This window comes from Hypanus sabinus, chromosome 7 (assembly GCF_030144855.1).
Source record: "Hypanus sabinus isolate sHypSab1 chromosome 7, sHypSab1.hap1, whole genome shotgun sequence".
Classification (NCBI taxonomy): domain Eukaryota; kingdom Metazoa; phylum Chordata; class Chondrichthyes; order Myliobatiformes; family Dasyatidae; genus Hypanus; species Hypanus sabinus.
The window spans coordinates 124,259,379-124,278,280 of NC_082712.1; the positions used below are offsets into that span (position 1 = coordinate 124,259,379).

Below are 18,902 nucleotides of genomic sequence, written 5' to 3' on the forward strand. Positions count from 1 at the left end.
AATTTCCTCATTTGTGTGGCAAAACAAAAACCCCAGGTTAAGTAAAAGGCAATTAAAAAATTTAAAAAAGATGGTGGTTTAGCTTTGCCTAACTTTAGATTTTATTATTGGGCGAATAATATTCGTAACCTAACGTATTGGAAATTAGATTTGGACTCATTATTGTGTCCGCAGTGGGTAAATTTGGAATGCAATGAAGTAAAGGGATATTCTTTATTCTCTGTTCTTGGTTCTTCTCTTCCTGCTGATTTAGTTAAATTCAATAAACAGATATCTAATCCTGTTATTAAACACACATTACGAATTTGGTTTCAATTTCGGAAATTTTTTACTTTGAAAAACTGTGCTTGATAGCCCTATTTTATTTAATTTTTTCTTTAAACCTTCCTTGACAGATCAAGCCTTTAGCATATGGAAAAGGAAAGGTATAAAATGTTTTCGTGACCTTTTTTTTGAAGGTACTTTGATGTCTTTTGACCAACTTTCCAATAAATTTAAATTACCTAAATCTAATTTCTTCAGATATTTACAAATCAGAAATTTTTTACATAAAGTTTTACCATCTTTTCCCAACTCAACATCAACGGATTTCTCAGATTTGATTTTTACCTTAAATCCTTGTCAGAAGGGATTAGTTGCTTTTATTTACAACATGATTATGAAGATACAACCAGAGATGTCTGATAGAATTAAACAACAATGGGAAAAAGAACTTCGATACAATATACCAACAGATAAATGGGAAAAAATTTTACAAATGGTTAATTCTTCTTCTATATGTGCTAAACATGCTTTAATACAATTTAAAATTGTACATAGAGCTTATATGTCTAAAGATAAACTTGCTCGATTTTATTCTCATATTAACCCTCAATGTGATAGATGTCATTCAGAAGTGGCTTCACTGACCCATATGTTTTGGTCATGTCCCACTTTACATAACTATTGGAAGGACATATTCGTTACCATTTCCTCAATTTGGAACATCGATTTACAACCTAACTTTATTACTGCAATCTTTGGTATACCAAATGAGGATGGTAATCAGTTTTCTCCTTCAATCAGACGAATGATTGCTTTTGTAACATTAATGGCCAGAAGGTCTATATTACAAAATTGGAAAGAAGTAAACCCTCCTACCACGTCTCAGTGGCTTTTTCAAACTATTTCTTATCTGAGTTTGGAAAAAATTAGAAGCACTATTTTTGACTCATCAATTAAATTTGAAGAAACTTGGGGACCGTTCATCCGACATTTTCATATGAATTAATTTGGCCTTTCCCAGACCTTCTCTCTGTTTATTCTTGTTCAGGTATGGAGTTCCGGAGTTCTTTGACACTATTATATACTTATAAACTGTTATTATTGCCCATGTTAGTTTTAGTTTAGTGTTTGTTTCATATATATATTTTCTTTCACACATCTCTAATTTTTTTTTCTTTTTCTTTTGATGATTAGTTTTGTTTTTTTTTCATATATAATTATATAGACTTGATTGATTAATGTACTTTTTTGTTGTTGATGTTTAATAGGATATCATTATCCTATTATTAATGTAATCTTAAGTCTATTGTATTCATAACCTATTCATTATTATGTTATTTTTTTATATTTATATGAAACTCAATAAAAAGATTGAAAAAGAAAGAAAGAAAGAGAAATCAGTATTGAACACCTCACCCATCTCCTATGGCTTCATAGATAGATAAACCTATTAACCCATCAGGGATCTTTTTTGCTCTTACTGTACTTATCATGGTGGCGTAGTAACGGAAAAAGAAAAGTAATTTGTAAATTCACAAGGTTCTTCATTACTGGAGGAATATTTTGTTCATTTGTGGATTGTTAATATTTGATCATTATTGAAAGTCTACATTTCAATTACAGTGGATTCCTGTTAATAGGGACAGATCGGGACCAGTACTTTTTGGCCCAATTAAGCTGCAGTCCCAATTATGTGAAGTTTCATAGAAATAATTGAAAAGGTTTTTTTTAAAAAAAGTCAAAAAACTACCTTTTAAAGGAGTAGCAAATAATGTAATTAAATGAAATATAGAACATATTGGAACACTACCGATATTACTACAGTAATATAAAATTGTGTAATAGTTACCGACAGAGGAATTCATTGAGTGTATGCTGGCATAGTATGCAATTGGTAAACTATACATTCTTAGCTCCTTAAAGCATCAAGGTTTAAAACTGTTCCCAATAAGCAGCAATTTTTTAATCAGTTCATGACAACACAAAACAGTTATACAATCCATTGCTTTCTTTGTGTTAGTGGCAATTTGGAACCATCCAGCATGGGCATGATTTTTAAAAAACCTGTTTCATTGGCATTGTAGATATCATCTGCACAAAATTTTTGAAGCAAGTTGGGGAGTTTTGTAGATTTCCATGTTTCTGCGGGCATCAGTACTACCTTTCTCACTGTGTGCTTTCTTGGCTTTAATGTGGTTCCAACATTTCCATCGACCATCTGCTGCTTTAAAATCTTCATGACTCAGCTTCTTACCTAGCTCTTCTGACTTTTTTGAAGCATTAGCACATCTTGTCCCATTACAATGGGAAATCATTGAGAGTCTCTTCAACACCTGGAGCCTTCCCTTCACGCTTTTGTTTTTGGGATGTTCTTTGTTATCCCTCGTGTTATCCATCCTTCCTGCAGTTTATCTTGCTGATGTATCAAGCAGGCAGTTGTAGATTTCGGCACTCCAGTTATCTCTGCAGCTGACGATGAGTGGTGCTAGATGGATAGCATTTAATTGGGTCCAGCATGGTAATTGTTTTTTGGCTAGTGTCAAATCTTTTTGTCGCAAGGGTTAAAAATATTTGCATTGGCATCTGTCAGTCCAAATGGATAACATAGCGCAAACACATGCGATTGTTCGCACGAGACTGACCATCTCTTGCCGCAATTAAGTGGCATAGTGTTCCAAAGAAACTAAGGGAATCCTGGCTATTTTCTTAATCTGTTTTTGTTCTTTCAGAGTTGTCCCAATTACTGTAAGCTGCTACCCTGATTGACCAATGACCCAATTTATTGGAATCCACCATATTATTAATATCTTAACAAAATTATGTATATTAACAGAAAAAAATAGTTGTTTGATTTTACAGTTCCATTTTAGTGTTATGCCTAATTGTAAGCCAACCAAACCTCTTTCCTGCAAGTTCTACATCTTGCTATCCTGGGTAAAGTTTAAAGTAAAATCTTTTTCAGCGTATATACGTTGCCACATACAACCCTAATATTTTTTTTCAGTGGGCATAAGTATACTTCCTGATTTGCCTTTTTGATACTTTAGTAACCATCTTGTAATATGCCTTTAATCTTGCCTCTGGGAAGTGATTACCAAAATTATGTAAGGTCAATTTGTTAGATGAGATCTTTTTTTACCTAAAACTTCCTTTATTCCTATGGGACAAAGAAATATTGAAATCCTGAAAAAGAATGTGCTGGGAAGTTAATTTGACACCACCACTTAATAATGTAAAACCAACACCCTTTCTCTTGAAGCATATCAGTGGCAGTTTGAAGAGTGCTGAACTGCTCTTAATGTATCTAGGGTGTAAATCATCAGAAACTCTCCATATTCACCATTGTTCTGCTGGTCAGTCTGTGTCTCACAAAACTAGTTCCTTTACTTTGTCTCCACACCTTTTCAGACACTGTCTTTTATTTATATACTTTCTTCAATGAAGTTGTTTTTTCAGGTTCATTTGGCATTCCCACTGTTTTCAACCACTCTTGCTGTGTGGCCAGATCGCCGTGCAGAATAGTAATGAGGAATAATTGTTAGCTTGCCAAGTCCCTGAAGTCATCAGTTATCTGGAACTGTCAGAAGATAATTTTCAACTGGTTTGTCTGCTATCCAAAAATGAGTCAAGTCTATTGTAAGCAGTTGAGTTTGCTTTTATTGAAAACATGATATAAAGTGTAACACAAGCAACAGCAGAAAGTGCATCAGAATTAAATGGCAAAATCAAATCACAATGCTGCAAACACGCATCAATTGCTTGGGTCAGACTATGTAACACACCTCACAATAATAGTGGTGATCTTGGCATCCATACACATTTACATGACCTATGATTTACATTTACATTACTATGATGTGTCTGCTGTCCCATGAAATGAGTGAAAAATTAATCTTCCTTCAATGCACTATGACTGTGAACAAAGTCACTGGAGAGACACTGAAGCTGGTGATGCGGAGATCTTTATTCAGCAATACAAGAAGCAGGCATCAAACTGGAAACACTTTTGGAGGAAGAGGCCTCCTAAGCTCAAAGTACATTACTTTTTTATACCCTCCAGATCAATGGTAACTCAACACAGTTTCAATGGCTACAATGACATTGTTTACTCATAGTTTGGGTTGACAGTGTTTCATTTAGGTTGTAAATAATTTTAAAAAACTTAAATCTTCACACCAACACGCCGAACACCTTAGATTGAATGTTGATCGCCATTGTCTCTCTAGCTGCACTCATGCATATGCAGACATCTCAGGTTTCCTGGCATGCAATCAACCCCAGTCTCAGCTCCAAGAAGACCATTGTTCAGAGCTGCATTTTAAATCCAATCTACAGTTTACGTTCAGATCTGAAGACTGGCTGCTGTTGAGTTAATCTCCAGAATGTACCCTAACACTCTTTCACTATACTCCACAAAATTTTTACCTTCCAGTGCTTACTGAGTTCCCTTCTCAAAAGTAGGATCCATCCTGGCTCCTTACAGGCAGCCATGACTCAGAGAACCCATTAAGAAACAAAAGAAGACTGTCAAACACCCAACGTTCAGAGAGAAAGGAAAACCAAATCCTGTGTAAACAATAAAGTTAGCAAGCAAACAGCATTTAAAGCTGAAGTTCACAACACCAGGCGTCACTGCAGATGATTCAGAAGGCCTTAGTCCAGCAGTGAGTTGAGCAATGCCAGTGGAGCAGCGATCCAAACTGGCCCATCTCTCACCTCCGAATCTGATCATTTCAATCTGTCCGGCACTTAAGTTGTCCAAACTTGGGTTGTTCCTTGTCCCCTGTCTTGGTCACCTCAATAAAGCCAGTACCTGACCACTCCAATTTGGTTCAGCTCTTAAATCGATTAAATCTCAGATCTTTCCTCTGTTCTTGCCCTTCCTCCACTGCATCAAATTGCCTGACCTTTCTGATTTGATCTTTCTAAAAGGGATGGAAAATGCACATATTTTTAACATTAAAAAAATCATGACTAGTAGATATTCTATTTCTAATGGAGTTCTCAGAAACTGGGGAAAGCAGTCACTGAATCATTTTGGTTATGTGGGAGTATGGAATAATGTCTACACCACTATTGACTGAAGGTGTGTCCCCTGAATTGCTGATCCATTTCTGTTTGTGAACTTCGGGATATCACACAATGAGTACTCCCCCATGCATTGTATTAACTTTTTACACCAACTTTGTGTGTGCTTTCAATCACAGACCTCATTGCTCTTGTTAAGCTGAATCACTTGATACAGATAAAAAAAAATTTAGCCATTTTTTAATTAGGACAGTGGAAATGTATTTTTACATTCCTTCAATGCATTTCTACAATGTGAATCAAGTGTTGCAGGAACTTCCTTGTCCTAATTCAGACAGACATGGGGTGGGCATATCTGTGGCTGCTGAATCATGGTGAACGGGATGCAGTCAGCAAAAAGTTCAGTCGTCTTGCAAGGCTATGCCTTCAAATGCAATGTACCACCACTATGACCGGGATCCTTTGATACTTTACAGTGAACTACCCATCTCATCACTTATCCCACAGCTGTCTCAATTGGGATTCTTCTCCTAGACAGCATGCGTGCTGCCATTATGTACCCTTATACAATGAGCAAGACATCTCACTGTGTGTACACTAACAAACCATTCAGCCGTGGAGGGCACAACATCGAAACACCTTCATTAATACCCATCTCCTTGCAGGAGAAGGTGCCATACAGCTGAAGTTGACGTGCAGGGGCAGGTGTGGCTGCATCCTTCTGGAGGAATGATGCAGACAATCAGTGTGGTGCCATTGCAGAATCTATGACCCACGATAGAGCTGAAACCGAGAAACGGTGACAGTATCCTCACACTTACTTCATCTTGAGTCCCTCTACCCATTAATTCCACACTTTCCTGATTTAAAAGCTGCTGATGGTGATGGTTCTTAACTTTCCTTCACCCCTTTACCACATCACTAATCTTGTGTGGCTTTCAGACAATCAGAAATTACTTGTGGTCAGATGATGGTAAAGTGCAATTTGACATTCATTTATCGCCTTTTGTTATCAGCTCAGTCACTTGCACAGTACAGTGTAGTGGTTAACTTTTGAGATCTACTCGTAGTATGTCGATCATATCCAAGAAGTGCCCAGGATGTGGCGGGGGAAAGAGTGGCCAGGTGCTAGATCCTGGAAAGTGATGTAGCAAACACTTTTTGCAGAATGTACAAATGAAGAGGTCATTGTGGCAGACCACAGGAGGAGGCCAATAGATCTAGCTCAAAGAAATTTTCAGTCCATGGCAAGTGTCTTAGAAAGTCTGTTATTTCTCAGTCCACGGCAGGGAGGTCCAGCACCAATCATACAAAGTCTCAGAATCAACTCACACCAACGTACGAATGGCGTAGAAATCTATCAGCATGCTTGTGCGCACAACAATGTTGCAGCACCCGACGGCAGCTGTTCTGTTTCCACCGAAGCAAACACGAGCAGAAACCATTTGATACCTGAATCCTTGGATATTAGCCTGTATAGATGGGTTACATTGTATAGAATGACTGTGTGGGCTGATAGTGGTTCACTACTATCTTCTCAGTCGGGCTGCTGAAGCCCTACTTGAAATAAGAGGTAGAGTTGGCCAACTTGCAAACTTGCACTGTTTTACACTAACGGTCATCAGGGCACCCACTCTCTCCTCAGTGCCAGTAACCTTGCAGCTGCTGTTATCCATAAGAAGTGATTACAACCTGAAGTTGGTGTCACCAAGCCCAAGTCTACCAACAGTTTCCTTCACCGTGAGTTGGCGGCTTCCCAGCAGTTATGCTACAGTTCATGAGATATCACTGACAATATGGAGAGGGCGATGGTATGTGGGTGGCAGATATTACAGACAGGCTTCTTCTAAGTTATTTATCGTGTATTGGATATAACTTTGGTTTGGAATTTTTATTGCAATTGTATTGGTAAGAGGAAGACAGCTGACTAATGTGGACTTGGATGTGTTCGAGCAGGAAATGAGAACCAATTTGGTAAGCACCAGAAAGGATCTACAGACTTCAGAATTTTTACAAAAAGGAATACTTTAAAACATTTTTTAATGTAAATTAAACTTGAAATTATTTAGAAAAAAAACACGAAATGCTGGCAGAACTCAGCAGGCCAGACAGCATCTATGGGAGGAGGTAGTGACGATGTTTTGGGCTGAAACCCTTCAACAGGAGTGAAGTAACATGGGATGGTCGAGGGGGGGATAGGAAGTGGGGGGAGGGATAAAGTAGAGAGTTGGGAAGTGATAGGCTGGAGGGAAATGGGCTAGGGGGAAGTTGGAGAATTATGGGAAATAAAAGAAAAAGAAAGGTGGGGCTGGAGGATTATAGTGAGGGGGGGGGGGGAAGAGACCGAAAGAGAACCAGATTAAAATAATAGATAGGGATGGGGGTAAGGGTGGGGGGCAGGGGTATCAACTGTGGTCAGTGAGTTGGATGTTCATGCCGGCAGGAAGGAGGCTACCTAGGTGGGAGATAAGGTATTGCTCCATCGACCTGCGTGTGGCCTCATCTTGACGGTAGAGGAGGCCATGGACAGACATGTTGGAGTGGGAGTGGGAGTGGTCTGTGGAATTGAAGTGTGTGGCCACAGGGAGATCCTGCCACTGCTGGAGGACCGAGAGCCGGTGTTCGTCAAAACGGTCTCCCAGTCTGCGGCGGGTCTCCCCAATGTATAAACGGCCACATCGGGAGCACCGGATACAGTATATCACCCCAGTTGACTCGCAGGTGAAGTGGTGCCTCACCTGAAAGGACTGTCTGGGGCCTGGGATAGTGGATCCAGCTGGCTCCCTTGCACGCTTTCCATCCGTGCTGGGTTGGGCATCGAGCTAGCAACTCGGCCTCGTTTAAAAAAAAAACTGGAAAATGCTACAGAAATGCTACATGATGAGCAATCACCAAAAAGTTCGGTGCAAAAAGCTTGTCATGACAGTGCCCTGATGTCATCACTAATTTTTGTTGCTTTTGAAATTACTTAGATTTGTTTGTAGAGTTACAAAGACAGATTTTTAAACACTGTTTTAGCCTGGTTCCCAGGTTCGAATCCAGTCGGGCCGTTCCTGAGTACGCTTTCCATCCGTGCCAGGTTGAGTGTTGAGCTCGCAACGTGACCTTGTAAAGTAAAGAAAAATACTGCGGAATGTCTGTGTGAGAAGTGGCGCACCACGCAGTCTTTCGTTCCGCGCCTTGTAAGATATGAAAATGCCTGAAGCTGGCCTCTCAGGCCTAAATTGATGTCATCATCATTAGCCAATTTTTTTTTATCCCCCATTATTTATTTGTGTTCTACAGGAATGGCATTTGGTCTGCTTGGGAACTGTGGCATTCAGTTATTCCGAGCTGCCTTGCTGTTAGGTCAGATCAGGGCTGATCTATATTTCAGTTTTGTATACTTACAGGAGAGTCATACCCTTATTGACATTGTCTTACCTAAATAATTCTGTTATTTTTATGTGGCATGTTTAATCTTCCTGCATGACCACTTTCTTTCTGAATGCATTTGATGGGATTGTTTATTGGATACCTGTTTGAAAATGGAAATGGCAGAATATTTCTTACAGAGATATAATGGTGGTTATCATTCCTCTTTTTTTTACAGATACGTCATGGTAAAAGACCCTTCAAGCCCAATGAGCTTGTACTAACTAATTACACCCATGTGACCAATTGACTTTAACTTAATGCTCTACATCTTTGTGACGTGGGCAGGATCGGGAGGAAGCCCGCATGGTCATGGGGAGAACATTAAAACTCCTTACAGGCAGTGGTGGGAATTGAGCCCAGGTCACTGGCATTGTAATAACATTTGGCTTACCACTATGCTACTGAGCTGCCTCTCATGGTATTTAAATTATCCTGACATCACGTCTGATTTTCTACTTTGCTCAACAACCCTTAAGTCATGGGAGCAGAAGTTTTAACCTGGAAGAGGTTGTGGAAGTTTATTCTTTTTCCAGAGACATGGATGGGTTTGCTTAATTCAGTTCATTCATCCTTGTAGCTTGCACAGTCCCCTGGAACTATCCTGAACATTACGGCAAAGATCACATCATACCATGGATGGTGTTTCCAGATGGAAACCGAAATGCTTGTTTCTAGACCAAGAGCACTTAGATTATTTGCTCTACAAAACACTGACTTAAACCCGCATTGGTAAGATGAGAAGTAGGATAGGTCATTTGCTCCTTGAGCCTGCTTCCCTGTGCTTGATCATCTACATCAAACGTACTCCTACAATAATACCTTATCACAGAATGGCCACAGCACTGAGGGAGAGTGTTTCGCTCGTGAAGTTGGTGCTGATGCATTTGTTTGAGCCAACTGAATTAGTTTCATTCCCTGGCTCTTCTCAAATACTCTTGGAGTTTTGTTTCTATTAAAGTACTTCTTAAGGCCTTGCATCAATGAGAAGTTAGTTCATAATTTTGAACACTTCGGTAAATATTTTCTAATAAGAACCGTCCTAGCTTCTGCAGACCATCTATGAAATTGATGATTTTTTTCTCTGTTCTTCTTTCCAGTAAATCTGTATTGCACACTTTCTATCTTTTTCATCCGTTTTGAAGTATAGGGCTCAGAAAATGATCCACAAGACCAGTTTGGCCAAACAAAATTTAAGCATAATTTCTTTGTTGTAGTTCATGTTTATTGTTACTTTCATAAACAGGTTATAAATGCCCTGAAAATTAACTTTTGCTGATGATAACACTTTGTAACACTTTTGTGCTGTTGTTTATAAACCCTAGGGTCATATCTGTCTCTTAACCATAATGAACTTGTCTTGCTGTCATTATATATGCTGGGATGCCTGTAGGAATGCATGTCTTAAATTTTGCTGGGTTTTGCCAGCAGATCTGCATTTACACACACGAGTACAAAACTTGCTAGGTGAGTTCTCCTGACCATTTCGCAACAGAACCTTGCTATTGAGTTGCTATTAATAGTTTAATTCAGTTTCCTTCAATCTAAATGAGTTTTTAACTGTTTCTGAAATGCTTCTGTTGTTGCAGTAACAATGATAATATTTTACACCTGGCTTGTATTTGACTGTTTTGAGAACTATGCATGCAGCACTAGTTACGTCAGTAAGTCTTCTCTTATAATTAGACTTGACCAAGTTCGTCACTGCAAACAATAACTCACTTGAGTATTTGTGGAGTTGCTGAACTAGGTACAGGGTTTACGATTAAAATCACGGAATATCCAGTGTTTACTCACAAATAGCAGAAGAAAAAAATAAAAGCACAGTGACTCCAACACCAACTAGCCCAACCATGTACTATCGAAATACTAATGTGTACACCGGGTCTGTGAGGATTTCAAAATGTATCATCCAAATTCACATGTTCTGCCAACTGTCTAGCTGGTAACAAGCTGGTTTGAGACATTTCCTGTGAAAACCTTGCATTGTTTTTGGGTTGTTAAAAAAAATAATTCTTCACTTCATTTGGCAGTAAAGATAATCATTTAGTTTCTTTTTATGATGGGTGGGGTTTAAGGAATCAAGGGTCAGCATTGCAAGCCACATGCCTACAAACTTTTTACACATATGTACCATCTCAGGCACATGTAGGTTTGCCATCCCTGCAGCCTTACTCCATGCTCCTTGGTTCTCTCAACATGCAAACATTTTTTATACTGTGTTTTGAGCATATTCAGTGACTGAACATACAGCCTTCCAGGTGAGGAATCCCTAAGATTCAGAACCCTTTGTGTAACGATAGTTCTCCTTATCCCAATCCAGATGGTGCCAGTCCTGATGAAGGGCCTCAGCCTGAAACATCGACTTTTTATTCATTTCCATAGATACTGCCTGACCTGCTGAGTTCCTTCAGCAAGAGGCCTATTTCTTATTCTGAGAAAGTGATCCTCTTCTAGATATGCAGACTGGGACGAGCTCCTAGCATCTATTCCATCATGTCTTAAAAGAGCAACTCTTATTCCTGTTAAGTGTAGGGTGATCTAGAGCTGGTTTGCTCCATCTTATCGTTAATAGAAAACTTATCCATTCCAATAATTGGTTTAATAAGCCAATGTTGCAGTCTAACACTAGTAAATCCTTTCAAGAGTATGAAGATCAAAGCTGTAGGTAGTTTGATGCCTCGTTATTTTAATTTATTTGAAGTAGAGATTTTTTAAAATTTGCTTGCTGTACTTGTACATTAGCTTTCTCTGATTTGCTTTGAAGGACACAAAGACATTTTCATTATTAAAATTTCTCAGTTCATCAGGATATCAGATAAAATGATTCTTTATTAAAATATTTCTTACCAAAGAGAATGACTTTGTTCACATTGTATTATATTTTTCATAATATTGGCATACAGGCATCCCCAGGTTATGATCATCCAACGTAATTCAAAAATCCATTGTGTTTTTCCCATCAAGCAGCAAAACCAGTTTCCTTACACACTCCACATTTTTATTATCAGTCCTGTATGCCTTTGATGCTACTATTTGCTTTTATGTGTATTTTCTAATTTCTGAATGCCTGTAAAACAGAATCTGTTAGCCGGGACAAACTATAATTTTTCAGGATCAAGTTGAAGCTCCATTGTTCTCCTCTGTTTGTATTGTAAGTAAATTTGGATGCACTGCAGCAATCTGTGCATCAATTCATTGCTATTCTTAATGATGATTCAATAATTATAGCCAGCCAGGCCAAAAATAACCCAATTATTCTGAGCCTTATTATTGAGCAATCCCTGTAAATGCATTGCCCCAAGCCTTGCAAATCCATAGCTGATTTAAATAGTTACAGCTTCAAAAAAAACTAATAAATTTATGAAAAATAAATCATGTTTCATAAATCAAAGTTCAACGTAAGTTACATATATGTCATCACACGCTACCCTGAGTTTCATTTTCTTGTGGGCATTTGCAGTAGATACAAATAAGCACAATAGAATCAATGGGAAAACTACACAGAAGGATGGGCAAACAACCAACGTGTATAACACAACCAATTGTACAAATGCAAAAAGAAAAACAAAATAATAAAATAAATGAATAAGTAATAAATAATATTGAGAACATGAGTTGTAGAATCCTTGAAAATGAGTTCATAGGTTGTGAAAAGAGTTCTGTGTTGGGGGTGAGTGAAGTTATCCCCTCTGCTTCAGGAACCTGATGGTTGAGGGGTAGTAACTGTTCCTGAACATGGTGGCGAGGGACCTAATGCTCCTGTACCTCCTTCCTGGGGGCAGCAGCAAGAAGAGAGCTTGGATGGTGGGGGTCCTTGATGATAGATGCTGCTTTCCTGTGACAGTGTTCTTGTAAATGTGTTCAGTAGTGGGGAGGGCTTTACCTGTAATGGACTGGACTGTATCCATTAGTTTTTGTAGGCTTTTCCTTTCAAGGACATGGTGTTTTCATACCAGGCCGTGATGCAACCAGTCAGGAAACTCTCCACCGTGCATTTATACAAGTTCGTCTTAAGTTTTAGATTACATGCCAGGTCTTGGTAAACTTCAAAGAAAATAGAGCTGCTGTTACGTCTTCATTGCAATGGCACTTGCATGGTCGACCCAGGACAGATTCTCTGAAATTTAAATTTACTGACTCTCTCTACCTCTAATCTCCTGGATTACTGGTTTCCTGCTCATCATTGTTCAGTTCCCCTATCCTTAATGACTTCCTCTTCCATTATTGATAACTTTGTATACTACAGATTTTAGGCTATCTCTTCTGCATTTATTTTCTCTCCTTCCTTTCTTGAATACTATACCTGGGCCATGGTTGTTAATATGGAACTATGTTTTATACTTAAGAAAATTTGAAGATCATAACGAAATATACAGGCCATCAAATCTGAGGAGTTATTTGGTAATTAGTGCCAATACTTTCAAACATACTTCAAGAATTTATTTGACTTCCTCATTCTCACTGGTAGTTCATTTCTTTATTATGTCCAGAATTTTTTTTTCTGTGTTTTCTACCATCGAGACAATCACAAAAGAAATGTTAAATATTTCTGTGTTTCTTTATTCACCATTGTAATCTTTCAAGTCTGCAATAAGATAGTGTTTACTTTTTCCCACAAAAACTTTAATGGAATCTTATATTCTGTTTCCTTCATCAACTTCTTACTCACTCTTTGTTGATTTGTAAAGTCAAATTGAGCTTCTGGAGTAAACTATTTTTTGTTACAATTGGTATAATGCATTAGGAGTGAATTGATGTTTCTCCCGTCTTGTCTTACAGTTTACCTGCTAAGCTGATCAACGGGGGCATTGCAGGGTTAATTGGTGTCACCTGTGTCTTTCCCATCGACTTAGCGAAAACACGGCTTCAGAACCAGCAGAATGGCCAACGGATGTACAACAGCATGTAAGTACAGCAAAAGTTCTTCCTCCTTTTATTCACACCCATGCTCATAAAGTTGATGTTTTCTAAGAATATTCTCATTCTTAGAAATAAAAAAAGCTCAGGAATATAAAATAAAAGCAGAGAATGCTGGAGATTGCCAGCAGTCAGGCAGCATCTGCGGAGAGGGAAACGATTAACGTTTCCAATTATCTTTTCACTGGCATTTTATTACAGCTTTGAAAGATCATGGTTCTGAAGCATTTAATTCTATTTTTTTTCTCTTCACAAATACTGACTAGTGCTGAATGTCAAGTAATTTGTGTTTTTGTCAGGTTATTTGAGGAGTCTCTGAAAAACCACTATGATATTGCACAGGGCTTAATTCTATAACTATAATATCCTTTACTGCTGTTAATGATCTCTTACATGTGTTGTATATTAGCTCGGCCACCTATCGCACATTTCACCTGATTTTAATTTGTCAGTTTCATTGCGAATATAAAAAAAAGGGCCTTTTAAAAACTGAAATAATGCTCAAATTTTAAACTATCATCCTAAGTCAAATTGAGCTTCTTATAGTTTTGAGTTACAGATTATACTTATCTTCATGTTAGTTGTGTTTGGTTACATTGCATCAAGATTTTATGTTCCTCATAGTCCCTGCTTCAGTTGGATTCCAGCTCAACACAAGTTCTCCACAATTTGAGCAATACCAGATGATGACGAGATGCTCAAAAATGTACCAGTTTTCTCATTCCCATTGACATCACCGTATTGAAGAAGTGCAAGTGGGAAAACTCAGGCATGCTGAATTGATGAACCCTTGAAATGCTGTCATTGTAAAGTGTTGTAGGTTGCAACCCTTGTTTTGCAGGGAAAGTGCTAGTCATCATAGCTGTATAAAAGTACCAGTGACACCCATCCCTCCTGGCAAAGCATGCTGTACCTTGCTGTTCCTGAACTTGTCTGTAAATTTGCTGTTGCATAGTAACATGCACACGGATCGGTGAAATTACCTTTGCTACTTTCTTCCTTCTGCAGTGAAGGGACATTGAAATTATTAGCATTTTATGTAGGCGTGCAGGAGACTAAATCAGATTTCTGATCATGGACATATGATGTGAAACAGTACAATGCAAAAAGAAACAAAAATTCTAAATTACAAAGTAACTAGTGTAAACTAACAATTGATGAAGTTGTGTACGTGGGTCCATGCACCATTCGGAAATCTAATAGTAGAGAGGAAGAAGCTGGAAATAATTCGGAAGATGTGTACCTCGGGCAGTTGATGGTCGGATTGAGGTGTTCTCTGAACTTGGCAATGTACTTGCAAACATTTCGTCACCCTGAGAGGAGTCATCGTCAGTGCTCTGTTGATTATAGTGATGCTGTCTCAGTGCATCTGTAATTGGAATGCTAACAGTAGTAATGTCGTATTGACCCAAATGGAAAATGGCTGAAGATCTTTAATGAAGCAGGGAATTGAAACTAAGCTCATATCATGCGTCAACATTTACAGTGACTTTTTTTTAATAACTGAGCTATTAGTTGTCATATTACCAATAGCATAGAGGGAACTTGTTATTACAGTTCCCTATCTTATTCTTAGCTTTGACAGTGCCCTCTAACCAGTCCTTTTAACTTTCTACTATAGAGCTAGGGTATTTTACATATGTAAATTGTACCTGCAAATTTCAACTCTTAAGCCTGCTCTGTGTAAATCCTCATCAAGTGCCTTTCAGAAATTTGAATTGATAACATTGTAGGGTCCACCAGTTGGTTCAGCTTGTCACTCGTCTCAGTTGAAGGAGTTTGGTGAGCCGAATACCTGGTGTCATTTGATATTAATTGCAGTTACTAGGTTGGTATTACTGATGATGCAGTAAGTACCATATGCTTTTAATGAAGTAGCCGACTGGCCTGTTAGGTTGATACTGATTCTCCATTTGTTTCTCCCTCTTCTCTTCCCTGTATCAATGCATTTTTTATTCTCTCACTGATGCCCAACAACAGCCCTTTGATTTTTTTTTGCCAGTCCTATAAGAAGGGGGTAACTTGCAAGAGCTAGGTATCTTTGTGAAAGCAGAACACCCGATGACAATCCACAGTGTCACAGAGCAAGTGTCCAAACTCTGCACATGTAGCACCTGTGATGGAGTTTGACCCTGGGCTGCTGGGGCTAAAAGACAGCAGCCTGTCAGCTGCACCACCATTGACCTTTTCTGCTCTGTGCAGAACCAACAATTTTGGCTCATTTGATTTCAATTTTCAGTAAAATAATTGGAAAAGCAGGATCACAACAAGTTCACAACACTAATAGTAGAAGTAAGAAATATTGCTTTTGATAGTTATCTTTCAACGCAAATCACTTTGTGATTAGTTGTTTCATATCATTCTCCTCCTTGCATTCTTTCTATTTCAAACCTTCCTTTTGAGGGGAAAGAAAAGTTTCAAGCAGACTAATTAACTATGACCTGGTTGGCTAGTGGCGCAGTGAGATCAATGCCGGGCTCGAGAACGGAGGTTCTCGAGTTCGATCCAGTGACAGGCCGCTCCCAAACGCGCTCTCCATCCGTGCCGGGTTGATGTCGAGCTCGCATCTCCAGTTTAAATTCCCACGCCGGATATTGTGGAGGATCAAATACCTAAAACCATGATTCTGCATTATGGAATAGTACTAAAATGAGGCATTGCTGCTAGTTTGTGTAAGGAAACAAATAGTTCCCAGAAGGAAATAAAAATATAATTTTGTCATTCAGGGTAGCCTAACAATTATTTGGAGCAACTGTCAGAATATGATCCCTGCCCCAGGCAGGGAAAGGAACTGATTTGTTGTACGAGGTGGTAAATGATGTTACGAGTGCTTTCAGGCTTCCTCCAGGCCAATGCTAGCAAATGCCTGTGGTTGATGCAAGTTACCTGGAAATCTCGATCATCATCGGTCACGGTGTGAGAATGCGGAGCTTTGATACAGAAGGATTTTGTTTTCCAGCAGTATGTTTCACAAGAGGCCAGTGTGCAAGTGGAGAAAGTAGTTAGGCAAGATAACAGCATTTGAGCTGAGACCCTTCTTCATGTATTAGGTGTTAGATCTTGTTACTGTAGTAATTGTAGGTATTCTCCTGGATTTAGAATTAATTACTCCTGAAAAAAAATCATGATCTTTTTAACACTGAGGAAGCTAGCTTTATGTTACCTATCACTCACTTATCCAAATTCTTTCATTCGAAATGGAAAATTGTAGGAATTATGGAAATGCAATAAATGAAATCTCAAATACTCATCATAAGGTGCTTATTAATTTGTGTATGTTAACAATCTCACCAAATTAACCTTCATTTTCATGTTTCCTGAATAAAATAGGATGTTGTTCTAAGTAGTTTGGGGACTCGCACTCTCTGTAGTCATAATTGGTACAGGATTATTCTTCCCCAAGCTAAGGTGCACCTATTACAAAAATGAGTCTGAACAAATAAGTTTGTGGAATGCGAACACATGTGGAATCATGAAAAAGAAGATAATATGCAAAGCAATACACACAAAATGCTGGAGAAACTCAACAGGTCAGGCAGCATCCGGGGAAAGGAGCAGTCGGCATTTTGGGCAGTGCCATTTCCTCAGCGTTGGAAAGGAAGAGGGAAGATGCCAGAATAAAAAGGTAGAGGGAGGGGAAGGAGGACTAGCTTGAAAGTGATAGGTGAAGCCAAGTGAGTGGGAAAGTTAAAAGGTTGGAGAGGAAGGAATCTGATAGGAGAGGAGAGTGGACCATAGGAGAAAGGGAAGGAAGAGGGGCACCAGTGGGAGGTGATAGGCAGGTGAGAAAAGGGAATAGAAGAGGGGAGGGGGATGGAATTTTTCAACGGGAAGGAGAAATTGATACTCATGTCATCAAGTTGGAGGCTACCCAGACAGAGTATAAGGTGTTGCTCCTCCACCCTGAGAGTGACCTCATTGTTCACAATAGGAGACGATGGACTAACATGTTGGAATGGGAATGGGAATTAATTTGTTTGGTCACCAGGAAGTTTGGCTGATGGAGCGGAGGTGCTTAACCAAAGTTGGTAGATAGGTTGAATTTTCCGAAAGGAGCAGTTGAGATTATTGGGTTAGGAAGCTATGTAAATATATCAAACAATTAATGCACGTTCTGATAAGATCTGATCAAGTGTGGTAATAGCTGTCCACATGAAGTGTAAATGTACAGTTGGTCTCCTTATCCACGAGGGATTGGTTCCGAGACAGATGGTCCCGGATGCTCAAGACCCTTACTTAAAATGAATCAGTGCGGTGGTCTTTAGGACCCAGTGGAACCCCGGACTTTATTTAACATGTTCAGAGTGGTGGACGATAGGAACCGGCTTAGCTCTGAATCCGCAGTGTTTCTGTTCAAGAAAATAATCACGATCGCGATTGAAAATAAGGTGGAAGTAATAAAGTGATCGGAAAGAGGTGAAACGCCATCGGTCATTGGAAGAGCATTAGACGACAGTCGGTCAACGATTGGAACAATTTTAATGGAGCATGTGAAAGGCCCTGCCCCGATGAAAGCTACAATTATTACTAAGCAACGCAGTGGTGAAATTATTGAAATACGTATGTTTCTTAAGTGTTTTATATGCATAGAAAGGTAAAATATGTACTATATACTAAGAAAAACGTTTGACTAACTGACGCTAAATAGTACCAGATGTACCTGTTTGGACTTCAAATCCGCCTTAAAGACGGACTCAGGAATGGAACTCATTCATAACCTGGGGACTGCCTGTACCTTTAAGTCATTTCTAGATTACTTATAATACCTAATACAATGTAAATGCTATGTAAATAGTTGTTATACTGTATTGTTTAGGGAATAATGACAAGAAAACATAGTCTCAAGCAATGAGTGCTGGAGAGAACTTCTGGGTTCTCTCAATCCACGGTTGGTTGAATCCGCGCATGCGGAATCCGCAGATATGGAGGGCCGACTGTATACAGATCTGTTGGGCAAAATGGCCTGTGTCTGTAGTATGTACACCTTGTTATTGTATGTGGTAACAATGAAAGGAAAGCTTCATCGTGATTAAAAAGGAATACACTAATCTGCAATGTGCCCTCCAATTCAGTAACTTGTATCTTATTTTTCAATGGGATTTCTATTTCCAGAAATGCATGGCATGCATCTTTCTTCAAGACTGGCTGATTTTTGCTTTCTTTGGACCCGAGAACATGTCATTGAAACACTTCCTTGGTCTTGGTCCTGCCGAAGGGTCTCAGCCCAAAACATTGACTGCACTTTTTTCCATAGATGCTGCCTGGCCTGTTGAGTT

The 18,902-nt window shown here is 38.9% G+C and overlaps 1 protein-coding gene across 3 annotated transcripts in view; it reads left to right on the plus strand.

The window, feature by feature from the left end:
* Positions 1-18,902, plus strand: part of slc25a22a (solute carrier family 25 member 22a) — a 140,287-nt gene that overhangs the window by 73,526 nt on the left and 47,859 nt on the right. For all 3 annotated transcript variants that reach the window (XM_059975526.1, XM_059975525.1, XM_059975527.1), the window contains exon 3: positions 13,489-13,614. In XM_059975526.1, coding sequence (XP_059831509.1) covers positions 13,489-13,614 — 126 coding nt within the window. The remainder of the gene's footprint in view (positions 1-13,488; positions 13,615-18,902) is intronic.